Genomic DNA, 20,600 nt, shown 5'->3' on the forward strand with positions numbered 1-20,600 from the left:
ACGAGCCGGTGTCTACCAACACGTGAGACAAAACGGCACCCTTGCATTCCATGGTGATATGCAAGGCTTTGTTATGATTACGACCCTCAGGCGTCAAGTCTAGGTTTGTGAACCCTAAACCATGTCTGGTGCTCACGTTGGCAATTACACCCTCCAGTTGGTTGACAGAAATCTCTTGAGGTACGTAAGCCATGTTCAGCATCTTCAATAAGGCATTACAATGTGCCTCAGAGCACAGCAGCAAAGAGAGAATTGAAATCTTGGACGGAGTCTGATTAAGCTGATCTACAATCTTGTAGTCACTCTTCTTGATAATTTTCATAAACTCCTCCACGTCCTTTTCAAATGAACCCTCAGGCACCTCCTTCTGAGCCGGTTCTTCGTCAACCACAGCCTGTTTGCCCTTAGCCTTGGCAAGAGCCTCGGCATTGTTATCTCTTAGAGGTTGCGGAGCAAACAGACGTCCACTGCGAGTAAAACCTCCTGGTCCACCAACATTGTCCACAACTGGACTAACAACCACAGGAGTTCTAGATGGCATACCAATAGTTACTGGAGCTTGATTAACCGGCCTAACCTGATTCTCAGCCCTTCTGTTGCTGCGATAAGTGTTGTCATATCTCCACGGAACAACCCGGCTATCAACAACCCTTCTGACTGGCACAACAAACGTATTTGGACTACTGGCAGTTAAAGGTGCAGAGATGGTAATAGGGGTACCACTAACTGTAGGCGCACTAACAACCCTTTGTCCATGTCCTTCAGACGGTTTGAAGAAGATAGTGACCGTTGACACTGAACCGCGATCTCTAACAGCCCTACTGAATTGCAGACAACCCTCATCCATCAAACCCTGGATACCGCCCCTTAACCGTTCACAACCATTCTCAGATTCATCACAACCAATACAGCCCTCATCACAGCCCGGGTAGACACCCCTATTCAGCAAACGGCCCTTTACCACTGACAGAGAAGTCTGAACATCATCAACACTAACAACCAAGTCTTCAGCTTCTTCCCCTTCGATATTATTCACTCGTTGAGCACCATGCGGCGGCATAGGGTTATTTACAACATTCGGTACAGGAGCGAAATTGATAGTTTTGGCATCAATCAGGTCCTGGACTTTATGATGAAAAGCCCTGCAATTCTCTATGTGGTGTCCCGGAGCACCAGAGTGAAAGTCACAACGCATGTTGGCATCATACCCCGGTGGTATTTTTGTCAACGGCGCCATGGTCCTCAGTTCAACAAACCCTAATCTGAGCAACTCAGGTAGCAGCTCAGCATAGGTCATTGGCAGTGGGTCAAAACGTCGATCAGGCATCCTCTGCCTCGGCTGATACGGACGTTGTTGCTGTTGTTGTTGCGGCATTTGTTGTTGAACCCTCTGTTGTTGCGGTTGTTGACGTTGTTGAGGTGCAGGAATCGTCACTGCAGCAACCTGACGGTACTGATTTCTGTTCGGATTTCGGCGGTGTTGAATAGCATTAGTTTCACCCTCTCTCCGACGAGGTGCCCCAGCAAACGGTTTCTTGGACGACGAGGACCCAGCATCTTGAATCTTACCAGCCTTGATCAAGCTCTATGTCCTCTCTCCACAGATAACCACATCCGAAAAACTACCGAATGGGCAACTCCCCATCCGGTCCATGAACACACCCTGAAGAGTACCGATGAACATGTCAGTAAGCTCCCTCTCCAGCATAGGGGGTTGAACTCTAGCAGCCAGTTCACGCCACCTCTGGTCGTACTCCTTGAAGCTCTCTCCGGATTTTTAACACAGACTCTACAACTGAGTCCGGCTCGGCGCCATGTCCATATTGTGCTTATATTGCCTCAAGAAGGCCTCACCCAGATCCCTCCAACAGTGGATAGAATCTCTCTTCAGTTCCATGTACCAATCCAAGGAAGCCCCAGATAAGCTGTCCTGGAAAAAATACATCCATATCTTTTCGTCATCAGTGTAAGCAGATATTTTCCGATAATAAGCCTGCACATGGGTGCGAGGGCAAGAAGTACCATTATACTTGTTAAAAGAAGGTGCTTTGATTTATAGGGGATCCTTAACCCTTCCACCAGCCCCATGTTGGTCACATCGAAGCCCAAGGAATTCTGACATTCCATGGCTCTTATCTTCTCAGCAAGGGCATCAACTTTACGATCCCTATCCTCAACTCTTCCAGCAACTTCATCATCTTCACTCAGCAGCGTGAACATGTCCTCTTGTCTATCAACAATCGGAGCAGGATGACGAACTGGAGCTCGGGTAGCTCTGGCATTGGCAGTCTTTGCAGCAAGAGGTTGTCCGTTGATTCTAATCCCCCTTAACTCATCACCCACAACGTAGTCATTGGCGGGAGCAGCAACATTAATATTCTCATGAATTGGGATGCCCACCGGCGACGCGCGGTTGGACTGCGGAATCACGGTCTCTTGTCTCTGAACCAGGGCTCGAAGTTCTTCTTGACCTTGCGCAACCCCTTACATCATCGTCATAAACTGGGCCAAGTTTGCCCTCATCTCAGCCAACTCCGTCTGAACTTGATCCATACTTCTCTGTTGATTGAGTCTGGTTGAATAACAATGTGGTCTCTGATCAGCTATTCTGCCTGACACAGGAACTAGAGTGAGAAGTCGCGAACAAGAGCACCTGTTATGCAAAATGATATGAGTATGATGCTAATGCATATGATGCACATGATATGTTCATTTCTCAGGCATTCAAAGAGCCTGATTCATCTTCAAAAGATGGCAACCTGCAGCAAAAACAACACAGGAAGCACAGAAACTACATACACAAGAGCAATGAGTACAGAGTGAAACCAACAACTTCATCTATAAATGAGCAACATGGATCATACAACAATGATTCAAAAATCCGAGTAAATCGAAGTACAACAATGAATCCCACCCAACAAGCCTGGGGGTGATTCTCAACATAAACATCAGGAATACAAGCTAAGACAAACGACTTCCAGGAATGAGCGTCTTCAAGTAGTGACACTGGTCTATCAACAGTTCACACTATGAACATTCTGGCAAGGGAGTAATCTTCTCCTTCAACTGTCTTCTAAGCTCCACAACTTCTACTCCAAGTTGGTTCTCTGATGCAAGTCTCAAGTCGACTTCTTTCTTCAACTGGATATCTTTGTCTCTGAGTTGCTTCTCCAAGTCTCTTATCTTCTTCAGATAACTGGCCTCAGCTCTCTGCAGTCTCAAACACTCTCGGTGCTCTGCATTCAGCAAGTTCTCCATCTCTTCATAAGATCTCTTCTTGCTTCTTGCTTCTTGCTCCACCAACATCTACACTCTGGATGTCTCTGAGTTGATGAGTCAGGTTCAACCTATCAGCTTTGGCTTGATACAACTCCATCTGGGCATCTTGCTCTTTCTCCTTCAACCTACGATTCTCCATCAGGGCTTGTTTGTACTGCTCAGCAGGTACACTCTCAGCAAGGATCAAAGGTGGTTGCACTTGCAAAGGATTCATCCTATCATAGGGCAACAACAAAGTTTCCACTCTCTTCTTAACCCAATCAGTGTAATCAGGCATAGTAATGGCAAACTTCTTCCCTAAGACAGCTCCATCTTGGACACCAATAGAATTCCAAGCTTTTCTCACTCGCTCCAAGCTAACAGGGTCACTTCTCTTCTCAAAACACAGACTCTCAGCTATCTCAGCATCAAGTGGTCTTCCATTCATCACGAACCCCAACTGGCGAAGAGAAAGAACCGGGTTGTAATTGATGCAACCCTTAGTCCCTACAAGTGGCACGTTCCGGAATTCTCCACAACTCATAATAACATCACGCACGTCCATCCGGTAAGACTGCCATCTGATATCATATGAAGTAAGAGACATAACCCTCTGAGTCCACCTATGAGTGCTCTGAGCATCCACAAAAGGTCCACTGACTGGCAGGAGAGCCAAGAACCATCTGAGCAAAAGTGGCAGGCAACATCTGATAGCTCCCCCCTTACCATGCCTACGGTGGATAGCATAGTAAGTGTCAGCTAACAGAGTAGGAACTGGATTTCCTCCAATGAAGATAGTGACTGCAGCATAGTCCACAAAGTTGGGCATACTTGGGAACAATACAATCCCATAGATCATAACAGCTAACTGAGCATGAAAAGCTTCCCAATTCCCCTTCTCTGCTTCTTTTTTGGCAATCCTCAACAGAAACTTCAAAGGCAGACCCACGACATCCCCACTGGACCTCCAATCATCACTGACTTCCTTGATACCCAAATGAAGAGCTCTGGCAACAATTCTGAAATCAACCTCCTTAGACACGTCTAAGAAAGGAACCTGATACCGGATCAGAACATTCAACAGAATGGAGTACTCCTCAAGCGTAGGCGCCAACTGGTAATCCTGAAAGGTGAAGCAACGAAGCTCTGAGTCGTAGAACTGTAGAAGAGTCTGCAACGGTACTGGGTCAACTACCATCTTCAACAATGTCAGAATATCCCCATACTGATCAACGAACCCCTTCTGATTACCACTGGTCACAAGGTTACTCAACTCTATCAGAGACGTCAAAGGCTCACGGTGAAAGCTATAGGAACAAGTCTTCCGCTTCGGCTCTGGGACTGTTGCCATCTCTATCAGTGAACAGACTCTGGAATGTACCTGAGAAATGATATGCATGCGGAGATTAGCTTTTTCTTTTTTCTTTTTTCAATTTTTTTAATTGTGTTTCTTTTGAAAATAAACATGCTATGATGCAAATGATGCAGACAAGACTGGCAGGCTGTGCATCTCGGAACACAGGATCGAAGCTTCGGCCTGAACTCGGAACCACAATTCATCTGAAACCCAAAGTCATCTGATAAACTGTCATCTGAACCCAATCTGAGGAACCAAGTCACCAACAGGATCACAAGTCACCAACAAGTCACCGACAAGTCACCAACTGTACCTGTAATAATGATCATTCCCTCCCCACTCACGGGTGTCATCTAGGCCAGGGTAAGGTCGAGAGAAACGCAGCATAAATAACCTTTCACAGAATATCATCATATACACACCCGAAGTATGTAACAATAATATCCCATCAGGGTCTGAACTGCTTGTGATATCAATGTTCCGCTAAGTGGCCCATACCACCCGCTTCCCATGAATCACTTTATTCCTAGGTTTCCTAGATTTCACTCATAGCCTGGGTATTGGGCCTTTTACCTCGAGTAACTCCCACCCCAAACAGAGAAACACAGCACAGCCAGCACAGATGAATATGAATGAATGCAAACATTAATGCACACATAAATGCAAACAATAAATGAATGAATGCAATAAATAAAGTAGCAAACAGCAACCAAAACCCTAACCTAGAGAGCGCTAGGAGAGACTCGCTTAGGGAAGATGGACCAGCAAGAGGTCAACTTCTATCCCCAGCAGAGTCGCCAGCTGTCGCATTACGCGAAAAACCGGCGGGAAAACGAAACAACAGAGCCGCCACCGTGCGTTATTTATCCCAAAAGAGGGAAAGGAAACGCTCGAAGTAAACCTGGAAAAGACATGGTCTCGCGACCAAAGAGAATGGGATCGGGAGTCGGTTATGCGAAGGGAAGGTATTAGCACTCCTACGCATCCGTCGTACTCGACGGGATCCACGCACAAAAGGAAGGAAAATGGTTGCTAAAACACTGCTCACAAACAAACACACTGGCTGAAAGAGACACAAGAAAACAAACGAAACTAACTCGGCAGGATGTCGCATCCTGGGCCTACGTAGTCTATCAGGCATAGACATCAGAGTCGACGTAGTTCGGACAGGGGAAAACATGCTCGCTAGGATGTCGCATCCTATGCATACGTATCTTCTAGGACTAGAGAAGAATCAGAGCACTCGTAGCTCGGCTAACGCACGCCAAACAAAACCACACAGGAAATCGACTGCCAATCGCTGGACTTACGTCAAACTCCATACAAAACAGGCAAACATGGAAACCGAATGCCAATCGCTGGACTTACATCAGACTCCGAACCAAACACACCCACACTGGAAACCAAATGCCAATCGCTGGACTTACATCGGACTCCAAGCGCACAACAATAGGATACGGAATGCAAATCGCTGGGCTTACATCCATCTCCTAACACACACAAGACAAAAGCAAAAAGGGTGCCCGGAGAGATCAGCTCATCTCCTGCCTACGTACCTCATCTGGTATGAGGATCAGGGTGACGTAGTTTCCCTTCGCAGGGAAAAAGGACTAGCCTAACCAGAGACTGGGAAATGACATACTAGAAGGGAGACTAACTCGAGCCTAATAATTATCATGCAAATTCACCATGGTCCTAGGTCAAGGTTTCTAGCTAACTTGCACAGGGAGCAAGCTAAACCTAAGCAGCACAAGCAAAGCAATCAATCAAACAAATAGCACACACTATATACAAACAAAGTAGGCTCACACAAGGGTTAGGCTGTGAAACACAAGTCAACTGGCATCGGGTGATGTTAGCTCTTAACCCTAACATTGAGAGTTAGGGTGAAGCAGATGAAATGGGAAGTGAGGGTAAGACCTCACAGCTCTTATCCCTAGCCTGGGAGAGCTTGACTCAAATAGAAGGTGTGGGAGTTAAGAAAGCAGGAACTCTTCTATCCACATGACTGACTCAACAAGGATCTTGGGTTAATATCCACAATGCATCAACATGTAATGTGAGCAAAGGGATGACACACTGAATAGCAGGAGATGGACTACACATCTCTTTTATCTGCAAATTGCCTTATCAAAGGTCTTTTCCTGCTTGGCACAAAAATAAACAAACACAAGCATTGCCTCTTAAGGAGGACTTCAGACAGGTGCCTGCCCAAGTAACAGGACAGGTCTTCCAGAATACATGAAGTCAGTGAAATTATACCTCAGTGCTTATGCAACCAAGCAAAGCAAAAGCAAGTTCACAAAGGAACTATAGCAACTAAGCTACCTGAAAACAATCCAACACAATCAGTATACAATCCAAAAGCCAAACAGTTAATGATCAACAGTCAACAGACAACTCAGACAAACAAGCAAAGCAATGCATCAAGCACCAATGTGCAAGCCACAAACTCAATTCAAATGAGCTAAAAGCAACCTACAAAACAAGTCATGGTTAGTCAAGATAAACCAAATAGTCAACTCAAGCAATGTGAATCAATTCCTCAAGGCCATATGCTTCTTAACCTGCAAACCAAACTCAAACATGAGAAGCAAACCACTAGGACAAGGCCTAGGGTCAAAGAGGGAGAAATAATTCAAAACAGAACATGAAAATTGACAGGAATCAAATTAAACCAATCATGAACACAATCCAAATGGTCCCATATCCATATCATACACCAATTTCATTTCATAAAGCAAACATGGCAAGGCATGCAATTTGAAAGCTCATAGAAGCAAACAGAATGAACCAATCCACATCAACTCCAAAATGGCTCAATAAATCTCAAGAAAAATCATGGCTAAACAGCACACCAAACATGATCTACAAACCAAAATTCAAGGCATTTGAACAAGTGGAAGTATGGCAAACAAATTCCATAAGGCAAGGTATGCACAAACAAGCTCAAACAAGGTACAAATTGATGCATCAAGTTCACACAAGCCTAAAACAGAATCCATACATGATAAATGTCTCAAACCAAACCCATGACAAACTTCAAAGTGTCTAGAATACAGGTGCAAAATTTCAGGTTCATATGATAAACATCCATCATTTCACAAATCATCTAAGTTCATGACTATCCAAAAGTCCAAACATGACCAATCAGCAAAGAAAATCTCAAACAAATTGGAAATGCATTCAAAAATTCTACAAAAATTCATGATCAAACCTAACATCCAGAAGTAGCATCATGCAAAAAATCTCATCCATTGGCATTTAAATGGCATGGCAAATAAAATCCACAAGTCAAGCAATCAAAGGTGTGACACACATTGTCACACCTACCTTAATCATATCATATCTCAACATCCAGAAATGCTAAAAATACAAACTCTATACCAAAATGTCCATTAGGATGTCTATTTTAAGCACACAAAATTTCAAGAGTGTTGGATAAAATCTCATCATTTCACAATCAAAATGGCAAGGCATGTCAAGAAAACACATGTATACACAATCCATAGCCAAAATAAAATTCCATGCGTGCACAATTTCCGGAAAAATCATCAAACAATACTAGACATCATGAAGATCATCATGCAAAAAATACCAGCTCAATTGGATTAATATTCATGGACTTATGATTTTTTGAATGAAGGAAAAAATTAAAAATCACATGAGATGGCATACATGAACATGGAAGCATAAAGTGAAAAAATGCCAAAGGCCAAATGTGAAATTGTTGGAGCCAAGAATCGATCTGAGGGAACATTTGAATTTAGCGCTACTTAAGTGAAACGCTGCGTTTCACTTAAGTCTACATGGCACTGTGAAACGCGCTGCACCAATCATTCTGCCACGTTGTGTACAAGTGGACCAATACATGGCTAAAAACAAGAAAACACATGCAGCACGCGTAAAAGGAGACCAAACTCAATTCTGGAGATGAAAACCCTAGACCTTCATCGTGTTCTTCATCATTTTTCCAGGTTATGAACATTTGTTCCAGAAATCAACAATGAATACATCATCATACTCGTCTTTCCAAGCACATCACTAATCTAAGCTCATTTTAACCTAATTCTCACTATCATGCACGGATCGATCAGAATAAGTTTCACTCATCAATCTTAAAATCACAATAACTTTCTTATTTCTCCATGAAATTCAATGCTACAAAGCTCAGTATACTCTACAATCAAAGATCTACCAAAAGCATATGATAATTGCATGAATTGTGAGATTCGATTCCTGACCTGAATTGAAGTGCAGAAGTGGATTCGTGACTTTCAAGCCTTGCAAGGTAGAAACAGATGTTCTTCAACTCTTGGATGAATGAATGGATGAAGATTTGAGTGTTGAACATGCACGATCTAGCTGGAATTTTCAATTGCCATTGATGAACACATGCTTCAACAGTCCTCAATTTGCACGACAGCTCATGGATCTTGCTTCCAAAGTCTTCAATTACACTTGTGGATGATGAATCAATGAAGAACAATGCAAGGTTTGTGCAAAGTTTTGCAAAAAAATTGAGAGAGAAAGTTTGTGAGATTTTGCAATTGGATCTAGATCTGAACCAAATGAAATGTTAAGCACGAATTCTGTTTTGATTATCCTTATATATGATGGATTAATGAAGTTACTAATCACAATTAACCAAATGCAATAGTAATTAAGGAAATGAAGGTGTAATGGCCAATTTGCAATTCACCTTGCATGCATGAAAATGAGTGCTACAGTACACGAGTTTGTGCTTAATTCACCTCAAAAATCCATTTGGAACCAAATGCCAATGATACCATGTGTGGAAAATGCTTAATTTTTGAATTGGACTTTTCCCTCCAAAATTCAAATGAAATTCAAGTGAAAATGCCAATATTTTTGTGATGAGAATTGATGAAATGTAATGCATGATTTGGATAGAGCATATCAAAACAAGAATGTTGCAAAAAATCCCACTTCATTTGGCCTTGTGGTGTGAAAGTTATCCCCTTTTGAACTTCAAATTTTCTTGGCAAAGATTGATCCATAACTTTTCAACCACACATGAGAAATTCATGTTCTTGGACTCTTTGAAAATGGGAGAACAAGATCTTCAACTTTCATGTTGGACAAAATTTCATTTGAAGCTTTCTTGATGATGTAACCTTGAGGAGAAAACCTTTCCATTTTTGGCAATTTGAAATTACAGGTCACTTACTATTTTTGGAAACTTTTCATCTGACCTCAAATTCTTCATTGTTGATGTTTGAAATGTCAAATGAGACTTGTATGGACATGAATGAGGCCTCTCTAACCATCTCCCACCTTCAAATCCATGATTGAATGCACAGTTGACTTTGGTTGACTTTCTAGGGTTTCAGATGAGTTGTGCCTTGACTGTTGAGCTTTGATCATCCAATCTTTGGTCAAACCACTTCAAAATGATCCCTAGGTCATATGAACTCAATGAACCAACCCTAGGGCTTTGCCTCAATAGGAATTGCACTTGCTTGCTTGCACAACTGGATCTCCTAACCAGTCTTGACTGATGACTTGCACTTGGGCAATGGACAATGCAATGCTATGCAGTGGACAATGTAATGTTAATGACTTAACCATGAAAATGAATGTACAAAATGGGAGGTGCAAATTTGAGGTGCTACACATGGGCGTGTACAGGCCCATGAGATCATTGCTTTAGGTTCACAAATGAGTGTGAGAGAGTTTGAAATCAACTTTGATTGCAAGGCAAGTGTACATGGAAACTTGAAGTTTGATCTTTGCCAAATGATAATACCATGTTCAAGCCATGCGCAACCCTATCAAATCTTGTTCAAATTGGATGAACTTGGACTTTTTGAAAAGGTGAGATCAAGAGGAACAACTTTCATGTTCAACACTTTTCCATTTGAAGCTTGTATCATGATGAATTTTGAGGTTGAAGTTTGGAAATTTCGACATGTTGAAAATTTTCTAAGTGTCAAGCCATATATCTCAATATTCCACCTTGCTTAACTTTTTATGTGAGCTTCAAATGAGAAAAGTGTCTTCATAAAAGTTGTATCTATTTAAAAGACCTTAAAAATGGTCACCAATTTAATGTCATTTATGAAATTCTGGTATCAGATATGAGATGTCGAAGGTAATGTCACGACACGAATATCTGAATAAAACACACAGGATAAAGATAAAGAATAGTAATGCAAGAGACATAAGCAATTGTTAACCCAGTTCAGTGCAACTCACCTACGTCTGGGGGCTACCAAGCAAGGAAGGAAATCCACTAAATAGAATCAGTTCAAAGACTCTCAGTACACTCCACAAGTTACAGTCTTTTTCACCTAATCTCTACCCGTATGATTTCTACCTAAGAGCTCTTAGATATGAGAACTCACTCACTCCCCCTCAATCACACCTGTGATTATAAACAACAATTACTTATGAAAAGAAGACACTCTTCAAAGACACACACTTGATCTTCAATCAAGTAGACACACGCTTGATCTTACTTAACAGCTTCAATCAAGTAGACACACACTTGATCTTACTTAACAGCTTCAATCAAGTAGACACACACTCATGCTTAAAAGCTTTGAGTGACAAATTACAACTCGCAAATCAGACCAATTCAATCATATATGGATGAATTGAATGGCTTACAAGTCACACGACCAAACAAGACACAAACCCTTATTCTCTCTCAATATTCCGCTCAGTATTGGTTGTGTATCAAATCAGGTTTTTCCATGTCCTATTTATAGAAGCATTCAGCTGGGCTTGGACATCTTGAAAACACTAAAACTATTTTCCAATTAAATCTTCTCATGACAACTGATTAGATCTCTTGGGAAAATAGGTAAATCTGGTTGTAATTAATGATTGAATGCGTTTGTAAATCAGATCTTCAATCATACATAGATTGCTATTAAATGCACAATCACATAACACATAACATTCACCCTGAATGTTCTGTGTACAGATGTCATGACATCGGGTCTGACATCCTGGAACAATCCTGTATAATTCCATTTTAAATATCCAACAGGTACATAATATCAGATGCCATGACATCGTGTATGACATCCTGAAACAATCCTGCATAATTATATTTTTAAACTCTAGCAGGTACATAGATATCTTATGTTAAGACATCACATGCAACATCTTGTGAACACTCTTTGTTTTACCAAAATTGCTGCCAACACTTAGAACCAACAAACTCCCCCTTTGGCAAATTTTGGCTAAAACATATATCTGTCCATTTTGTTCACAAGAAAACATCAGCAGTTAAACAGCATAACAGCGTTTAAGCAGCAGCAGAACCAAACAGAATTACTAGTTATAATAGCAACTAGTAAAACACACAAATTCACATGGGTACTTCTTCTCCCCCTAAGTTTGTACAACATAGACATCTCCTTTAACAATAACAACACCTGTAATAACAGCACCTGTAACAATCAGAGTCACCCTCTGACATCTCCTTCAACATCACCTGTGCAACACATCAGATATTTCCTCCAACATTTGTAAACAGAACAGCATTCTGTCTTACATCAACCACATCTCCTTTAACAATAGTTGTTCATCTGTTCAGCTACACCAGCACATACATCTCCATGTAGCTCCACATATTTAACTGCTCCACATAATCACTTCTCCCCCTTTTTAGTCAAAATAGACCAAAGGTGACAAATTAGACAAAATAAATGTCAATCAACCTAGCAGAGAATGTCACAAGAGATGCTATAACATATAAAATGTTAAAACATAAATGTTAGGAGATACAAACCATAATTATGCACAGCTGCAATAGCTGAGATAATTGGAAATCCATGGAACTCATAAAGAGCCCAAATATTACATCAAGGCATCAGTAAGGACTGCCACAAATTACAAACATTTGAAAACAACAGAAAACATCCAAGCTTTCAAAACATAACATCATCCAGAACAGCATTCAGAACAGGGGGACCAGTCTTCAGCACACAGCACACACAGTCTTCATAACAGGGGGAACCATTACCACTCAGTCTGAGGAAGTAGCATCATCTTCACCTTCAGAATCAGAACTGCCACTGGATTGAGCATTGGACCTCTCACTTGAGGTATTGGCATCTGAATCCTTGGTCTCACCAGCCTTTTCCATCTCTTCCTTCTCTAAGCTACTAATAAGAACCTCCAAAGCCTCTTTCCTTGCCTTGGCAACCCTAATACCAGTATCCAGCTCCTTACAAGTTTCCTTCAATTGATCAATCAAGCTACCTTGAGAGGCAGGCTCCTTTCTTGCAGATATCATGACAACATCATTGACATGGCTTCCTTCAAACAACTTGTAGTGAATGGACAGTGGAGGCTTCCTTCTGCTGGGAATATCACTTGTGTTAAGAATGCCTGGTTCCTGGCTTAAGATAATTCCACAAATGATGGATGGAAAGGCAATAAGCAACTTTACTGCATTAGTGGAGGCATGTCTAACAATTTGATCAAACATAAACCTTCCAAAATCAAAGTTTATCCTGGTTCCAATAGCATAGATGATTCTTCCAAGACCATTAGAGATGGTTGAGATATGGTTAGTTGGCACCCAGTTGGCTAAACCAATCTTGTGCAAGATGGCATATTTAACAGTTAACTTGCCAGCTGATAGATGCTTCTTACTAGGCCATTCCTTGACTTGGCCAGCAGTAATAATCCTACAGACTTCATTATCCGTAGCCTCTAAATCCACACCTCCTTCAGTTCCTCTCCCTAGGAACTTGTTGATTATGGTTGGGGAGAACCTCACACATCTACCTCTTACAAAGACCTTGCAGAATTCCTTGCTACTCTTTTCAGAAATATCCTCTGGGATATTCACAACAAACTCTTTCACTAACCCTTCAAAACATTGGGGAAAAGCAACAACAGTTTTCATCAGACCAACATCTTGATCGATTCCATCACTTCCTTCACTTCTACAGCCTCCTTTCCCAGCTCCCTTTCAACAGTAACCCTCCTTTGAATGACAAACTTCCACTTGGCAGCACCATCTTCTAGATGGAAAGAGATGTTATCTAAGTGCACAGCTGCCACTTTGGCTGGGGACTTTTTAACAGCCTGCCTTTTAGCAGGAGAGATGTCTGGGACATCGTCTTCGACATCCTCTTCAGAGTCAGAACTCTCTCTGACCTTCCTCTTCTTAACCTCAACTTTACTCCATGATTTGGAGGGTCCTACACCAGCAGTCTTCTTCCTAGTTCTGGCTATCAACATCTCAGCCACGGTCTTCCCTTTTCTGGTCTTCAATTTCCTAGCAACACTTGGTTTTACATGATGAACCAAGGTGTCCTCTTCTTCTTCTGAACTCTCTTCCTCGAGATTAATAACATTCTCAGCAGTCTCATGAGAAACATCTGCTGGTTTCTTACTAGGCAAGGTTTTACCTAGAGAGCATAATCCCTCAGCAGCCACTTCTTTCTCTGATCTAGATGAATCATCATCTTTCTCAGTTTGGGGTTCCACCTCAGGTGAGGGGTCCCTTCTAGACAGAGGGGTAGAAACACCCTTGACTGCATGCCCTTCGTTTAGAATCCTAGTTACTAGGTTCCTAATGGTACGATCACTAAAGTGCATGTCATCCTTATGAGGAGGTTTATCAGGAATGTTACCTTGATTACTTCCAACCATGGAAGAAGGGCCAGGGACGTCGCCTGGAATAACAGAGAGGGGAATAACCTCCAGAATATCTTCATCCAAAAACTCCATGGAGGGAGTCCTTCCTTTGTGAGTGGGTTTTGATCCTGAGGATGAGGGATGTTGTGACATTTTGTTGGACTTTTGAAAAAAATCTCTTTGCCCTAGCATAGGTTTTCTAAGAAGTTGGATGAAGATGGAAATGGTTGTGTTGAGGTAGCGTGTGGAAATGGCATAAATACTAGTTCCAATACTAGGTAATGATTTATCATTAATGTGGCTCTTTCTTTTAAGTGGACAGACAATATTTTTATTACCTTTTCCACTCCACTTTAATTGCTATAACTTCACAAGAATCAAAATCCCCAATTTCCCTCTTAAACATTCAAACTGATTATCATCCAAAACCCTTGCAAATTTGTCAGCTAATTGCATTTCATGCTTTAGAGCTATGATTTTGTTTTCCACAAATTCTCTAATGGAGTGATGATAAAAATCAATGTGCTTGGTCCAACTGTGCTGAATAGGATTTTTGGACATAGCTATAGCACTCAGGTTGTCATAGTACAATGTCATGACATCATGTGTGACATTATACTCAGTCAACATTAGTTTCAATCAACCCTATTGAGAACAGCTACTTCCAACTGCTATATATTCAGCTTGATATATAGCACAAACACCATTTTCATCTTTCAAAGGAGCAGGTGTCCTTTCACTCTCCGTCCCAATCTGCTTAACATTGTTCTTGGCACATTTTCTTTGAGATAGACACATAGACCCATCTATCTGCTTGACTTGTAGCTCAAGTCCAACAAAGTTCTTTCCAACTTCAGACTGCATATGACTAGCAACATGTTCAACCATCTGATCTAACCTCCTATCTATTTGAGCCACCAGGAGCTTTTCTCCTTTGGAAGTGATGTCAAGTCTGAGTTTCTGGTGTGACATCCTTGTCTGACATTTCCCACAGACTTGTCTTTCATCAATCTTGGGAGTTTCTCTAGCAAATATAATCATCTTCATCCCTTTTTCTTTGACTAAGGTACACTTTGAGGTATAACCAATTTGGATGTTGCTCGTCTCTCTGTTATTCCCGCCGCGGACATTGATTTGAGCCAACCCATCTCCATTGATGTCTCCGCTTCTGCATGTTCTAATCAAGGTAATCCCTCTAGTATTTCGTCTGGTTCAACTCCTGTCACTAAGTATAAGGAAGGAACACAATATACTGATCGTGTTATAAGAGACATAGTTACTAGAATTATTAATGAAGGTCACTCTGTGAAGGGGGTTTCTACTTCCCTTTCTCAAATGTATCCCCCTCCTGAGGTTGAATAACCTAGTGGTAAGGGTGATGATTCCTCCAGTTCTGAAAAGGTCTTGGCTGCTGAAGGGTTGCGCTCTCTAGGGAAAACCGTGTCTGACAAAGGGAAATTTGTGGCCTTCAACACGACTAATGCTTCCCACTCTGAGAAGTATGATGATGCAAATGTTGTGATTGATCTAGAGGATGGTAGCTCTGATGATCAAGAGGAAAGCTTGATTCATCACATAAAGCCAAGTGTGGCTAAACGCATGAAGACTCGCAAAGGAAAATTTGTGGCTGAACTTATGTCAGCTAGAGAAGCCAAGAAGACTACTGTCATTGGTCCCTCCAAACCATGGAGCAAGGTTGAAATAAAGAAGAGGAAGGTCAGAGATGATTCTAAGCCTGAAGAGGATGTTGAGGAAGATGTCCTTGACATCTCGCATGCGAAGAAAACTACTGTTAGGAAGTCTCCTGTTAAAGTACATGTTGTTCATTTGGATAACATCTCCTTCCATCTTGAGGATGGAGCTGCTAAGTGGAAATTTGTGATTCAGAGAAGGGTAGCTGTGGAAAGGGAATTGGGAAAAGATGTTGTTGATGTCAAGGAGGTCATGGAACTGATACAAGCTGTTGGGCTTTTGAAGACTGTTGTTGGGTTCTCTCAATGCTACGAAGGTTTAGTCAAGGAATTTATTGTTAATATTCCTGAGGATATTTCTGATAAGAACAGCAAGGAGTTCTACAAGGTGTATGTGAGGGGTAAGTGTATAACATTATCTCCTACTGTTATTAATAACTTTCTAGGCAGAAATAATGAGGGTGCAGGAGAATTAGAGGTTACAGACAATCAGGTCTGTAGGGAGATTACTGCTAAGCAGGTGAAAGTTTGGCCTTTTAAAAAGCATCTTCCTGCTGGGAAGTTGACTATCAAGTATGTTATCCTGCATCAAATAGGAGCTGCTAATTGGATCCCTACCAATCATATCTCCACCATTGCTAATACTCTTGGGAGGTTTATTTTTGCTGTTGGGACAAAAGTGAAATTTGACTATGGTAGATATATGTTTGATCAAATCATCAAGCATGCAACTACTAATGCAGTTAAGCTGCCAATTGCTTTTCCCTATATGATATATGGAATTATCTTGAATCAACATCCTGATATTCTGTGCTCAAATGATTTACCTAGTATGAGAAAACCATCTCTTTCTATGCACTACAAACTCTTTAAAGGCAGTCATGTCGAGGATATTGTCATGACATCTGCCATGAGGAGGCCAATCTCAAAAGTTTGAGCAATTGCTAAGCTTAAGGAGACATGCAAAGAGCTAGGTGAAGGGATTAGGGTAGCCATAGCTAGAAAACAATCTTTGGAAGCCTTGATTGAAAGCTTGGAGCAGGCTGAGGGTGAAAATGTTGAACATGCTAATGTCAGCCATGAAGAAGAAGCTGAAGCCCACACGTTTAGTGAGAGATCTGCTAACAATGATGATGCGAGTGACAATTCTGCTTCTGGTCCTGCTGAAGAGGCTGCAAACTCAAGCTCTACTGAGTAGCTCTATTGGCTTTGGTCCCTCTTGTTTTGATGGTTTTCTTGTTTTTTTTGGTGGATTTCTTTGTGTTTTGTTTCTCAGAATTCTTACAGCTGTGATATAACTCTTTAACTTCTTGTATTTATGTTAATGACTAGATAGACATTTATTTTGTCTCTTTGGTCTCTTTTGGCTAAAAAGGGGGAGAAGTAGTTGTAGATGTAGCTGAGTATCTTAGCTTAGCTTTGTAGTGTTGTTGTTGCTCTGCTTGTCTGATACAGGGGGAGAATTCTGGTGTTTTCTGGTGTTTATTTGTTTGGTACAGGGGGAGAATTCTCTGTGTTTTATTTGTGTGAAGCAGTGTGGTTGTTGCTTGTTGTGGACTGGCTTAAGGGGGAGCTGTTGTGTTCTGGGAAGTTGCATGGACTTGAGGGAGAGTACAAGCACTTGTGTGTCCTGATGTTTGCTAGTTGGTTCTTGCTAGTGTTGTATGTGCAAGTGCTTGTGTGTTTACTAGTTGTTATTTTTGCTAGTGATGTGTGTATATTTACTTCTGCTGCTGAATTGATGCTCTGATTGATTTCTTGTGAATGTGTGATCTGTTGTTTGTTTTAGCCAAAATTTGCCAAAGGGGGAGTTTGTTGGTTCTATGAATTGGCATCAATTTTGGTAAAACTTAGTGTTATCACAAGATGTCACGCTTGTAGTCTTGACACGTGATATCATCTTTCTGCAGGTTGTTTGATATGGTTGTGCAGGATTTATTCAAGATGTCAGACCCGATGTTATGACATGTGCATACAGAACATTCAGTCTCAATGTTATGTATTTTGTTGTTGTGCTTTTCATGCAATTCTTTGTGTGCTTATGTGGAGATTGCATGCATTATTCAAGGAGTAATTCTATTTAAAGCCAGAATATTTTGTTTCCCGAAAAGGAATGATTCGCTGCTATTTCTTAGGGAATACACAATAAATAGAATTAGGGTTTCATGCTGCCCGTGCCCATTTAGAAAGCTTCTATTTAAAGACTATGTAAACCCTGTTTTAAAAACAGAAAACACGGTGAAGTGAGTGAGCATTAGGGTTTTAGTCTTGTGTGCGTTTGTGAATTGTGAGCCATTCATCCATCTTGTTGATGTGTGAATTGGACTGAGTTTTTGAGTTGTAATTTGTTCACTCTAAGCTTTGAAGTACGAGTGTATTTGTTTACTTGATTGAAGCTTTTAAGCAAGATCAAGTGTGTGTCCTTGAAGTGTGTCTTCTTTCTTTTTGGTATTTGTTCTAGTATCACTGCTGTGATTAAGGGGGAGTGAGTAGGGTCTCATGTCTAAGAGTTCTTAGATAGAAATCACACGGGTAGAGATTAGGTGAAAAGACTGCAACTTGAAGTTGTTTTCTAAGAGTCTTTGAACTAATTCTGTTTAGTGGATTTCATTCCTGGCTTGGTAGCCCCCAGACGTAGGTGTGTTTGCACCGAACTGGGTTAATAATTTCTTGTGTCGTTTTTCAATTGTTTCCTGGTTTTTATTCAATTCATATTTCACTTGTTGTTCAGATATTAGTGTCGTGACATTACCTTTGACATCTCATATCTGATACCATAATTTTAGAACAAATCACACAAATATTGCTAAATGATTTGCAATAAATATGATTGAGATTCAATCAAACAAATTGCACCAAACAACGTCTATCATGGCTCGCTGGCCAGTGCCATATGTTGCATTGCACACATGCTGGAACATCGTGTTCCACATGTTACACCAGTACATCCAAATTAACTTTTCTTCATGAAATGTAGATCTTATTTGTAGAGTGAATCTTGGATAGAATAATTATAAACCAAAAATGAAATACCATATATATGTTGTTAGAGACCAGATGTTGCAACACATATGTTGGAACATCGTGTTCCACACGTGTCCCTTCTGCACTAGAAACAACTTGAACAAGCTCCATGTGTGTTTTTCATAATGTAGATAATCCCAAAAGGACCAACATATACACTCAAAGAAACATGTTAGATTATTTGCACATGTTGGTAAATGTTTCATGAGGTTTTGCATTGATTTGGAAAGACAATGTTTGATGATACAATGCATTTTGCAATTCTGGATGTTCAAATTTTTTAAAGTTCCAAACCATGTAACCAGTTACCACATTCAAAGTTCTAGACCATTGTCTTTGCCATTGTTTTGAATAAAGCACTTGCACCCAAGGACATGAATATGTCAAATATTTTTTTTCTTCCTCTGTAAAGCTCATATGGTATCTTCTTTAAAATAGATCTGATAATAACATGATTACTTGCATAGCAAGCCATGCCTACTGCGTCTGCAATTTCTCTAGAAGTGTATTCACCACCACCAGTTCTCAGTTTCTTTAACTTGCATCCACTTTTTTTCGTGACATGCAATTTAATCTTCTTGAACTGTGTGAATACCTCACTCTTCATTTCGATAGGGTAAATCCACATATATCTATTGAATTCATCTATGAAAGTTAGGAAATAGCAATTATCTCCATTCGAACTTACTTCAAAAGGTCCACACACGTCAGAGTGAACAAGCTTCAGCTTTTTTCTCGACTTCATGGAAAAGTCATGTTTAAGTCTTCCTATACTGCTTTGATTTTCAAACTTTCTCACATACTTGAATTGGTTCTTTCACTTGGGGTAAGACATACAATAACTTCTTTTGGTTGAGCATACCTAGACCTCTGAAGTTTAGGTGTCCATACCTGTGATGCCATAGCCAGTTCTTGTGTTTGACATCAGTTAAAGCAAGACACTGATGATCAACCATGTTGATCTCAATCTTGAAGGTTTTGTTATCTCCCAATGGTGTCTTCAAGATCATCCTTCCTTCAAAATTATACACCTTCATCATATTTTCTTCCAACTTCATGTTATATCCTTTGTCAAGTAATTGACATATGCTTATCAAGTTACTTATCATTGAAGGTACATACAATACGTCAGTAATTCTAGCTCTTCGTCCATTCCTTCTCATCACAACTATGTTTCCTCTTCCCTCTGATGTAATGTGTTTGCCATATGCAAAATGGATCACTTTCTTAACTGATTCATCTAACTTGGTAAATCAGTTTTTATTACCAATCACGTGGTTATTGCATCCTGAATCCAGATACCTCATGTTGGTTTATTCATTTTTCAACTATCTGCCATGAGCAGCATGTCATCAGAGTCTCTTTCTCCAACATGTGTATCTTGTACTCCTTCGTCATCTTTTTCTCTAGATTCCTTTATCCTTCGACAATCTCTAGCATTATGCCAAATCCTTGACTCTTGTAACACTGCACCTCCTATATGTCAACTTTTTTCCCCGAATACTTGTTTCCTGTGACTTTCTTGATTAAATTGGACTGATTCCTTGAGTTCTTTCTTGACTTCTCATCATTAGACATATTCTTTCTCTTCTTCGCCTTTTCTTTCCCAAAATTTTAGGTGAATCTTGCTTGCATTGTTTGTT

The 20,600-nt window shown here is 40.7% G+C and overlaps 1 protein-coding gene across 1 annotated transcript in view; it reads left to right on the forward strand.

Moving 5' to 3' along the window:
- The window catches only part of LOC127088024 (uncharacterized), a 36,013-nt gene extending 18,882 nt beyond the window's left edge, over positions 1-17,131 (forward strand). The window contains exons 3-5 of the mRNA XM_051028940.1: positions 15,321-15,539; positions 15,660-16,864; positions 16,976-17,131. Of these exons, the coding sequence (XP_050884897.1) occupies positions 15,321-15,539; positions 15,660-16,864; positions 16,976-17,131 (1,580 nt within the window). The remainder of the gene's footprint in view (positions 1-15,320; positions 15,540-15,659; positions 16,865-16,975) is intronic.
- Positions 17,132-20,600: the final 3,469 nt, after the last annotated feature.

Source organism: Lathyrus oleraceus, chromosome 1 (assembly GCF_024323335.1).
Source record: "Lathyrus oleraceus cultivar Zhongwan6 chromosome 1, CAAS_Psat_ZW6_1.0, whole genome shotgun sequence".
In the NCBI taxonomy this organism is placed as follows: Eukaryota; Viridiplantae; Streptophyta; class Magnoliopsida; order Fabales; family Fabaceae; genus Lathyrus; species Lathyrus oleraceus.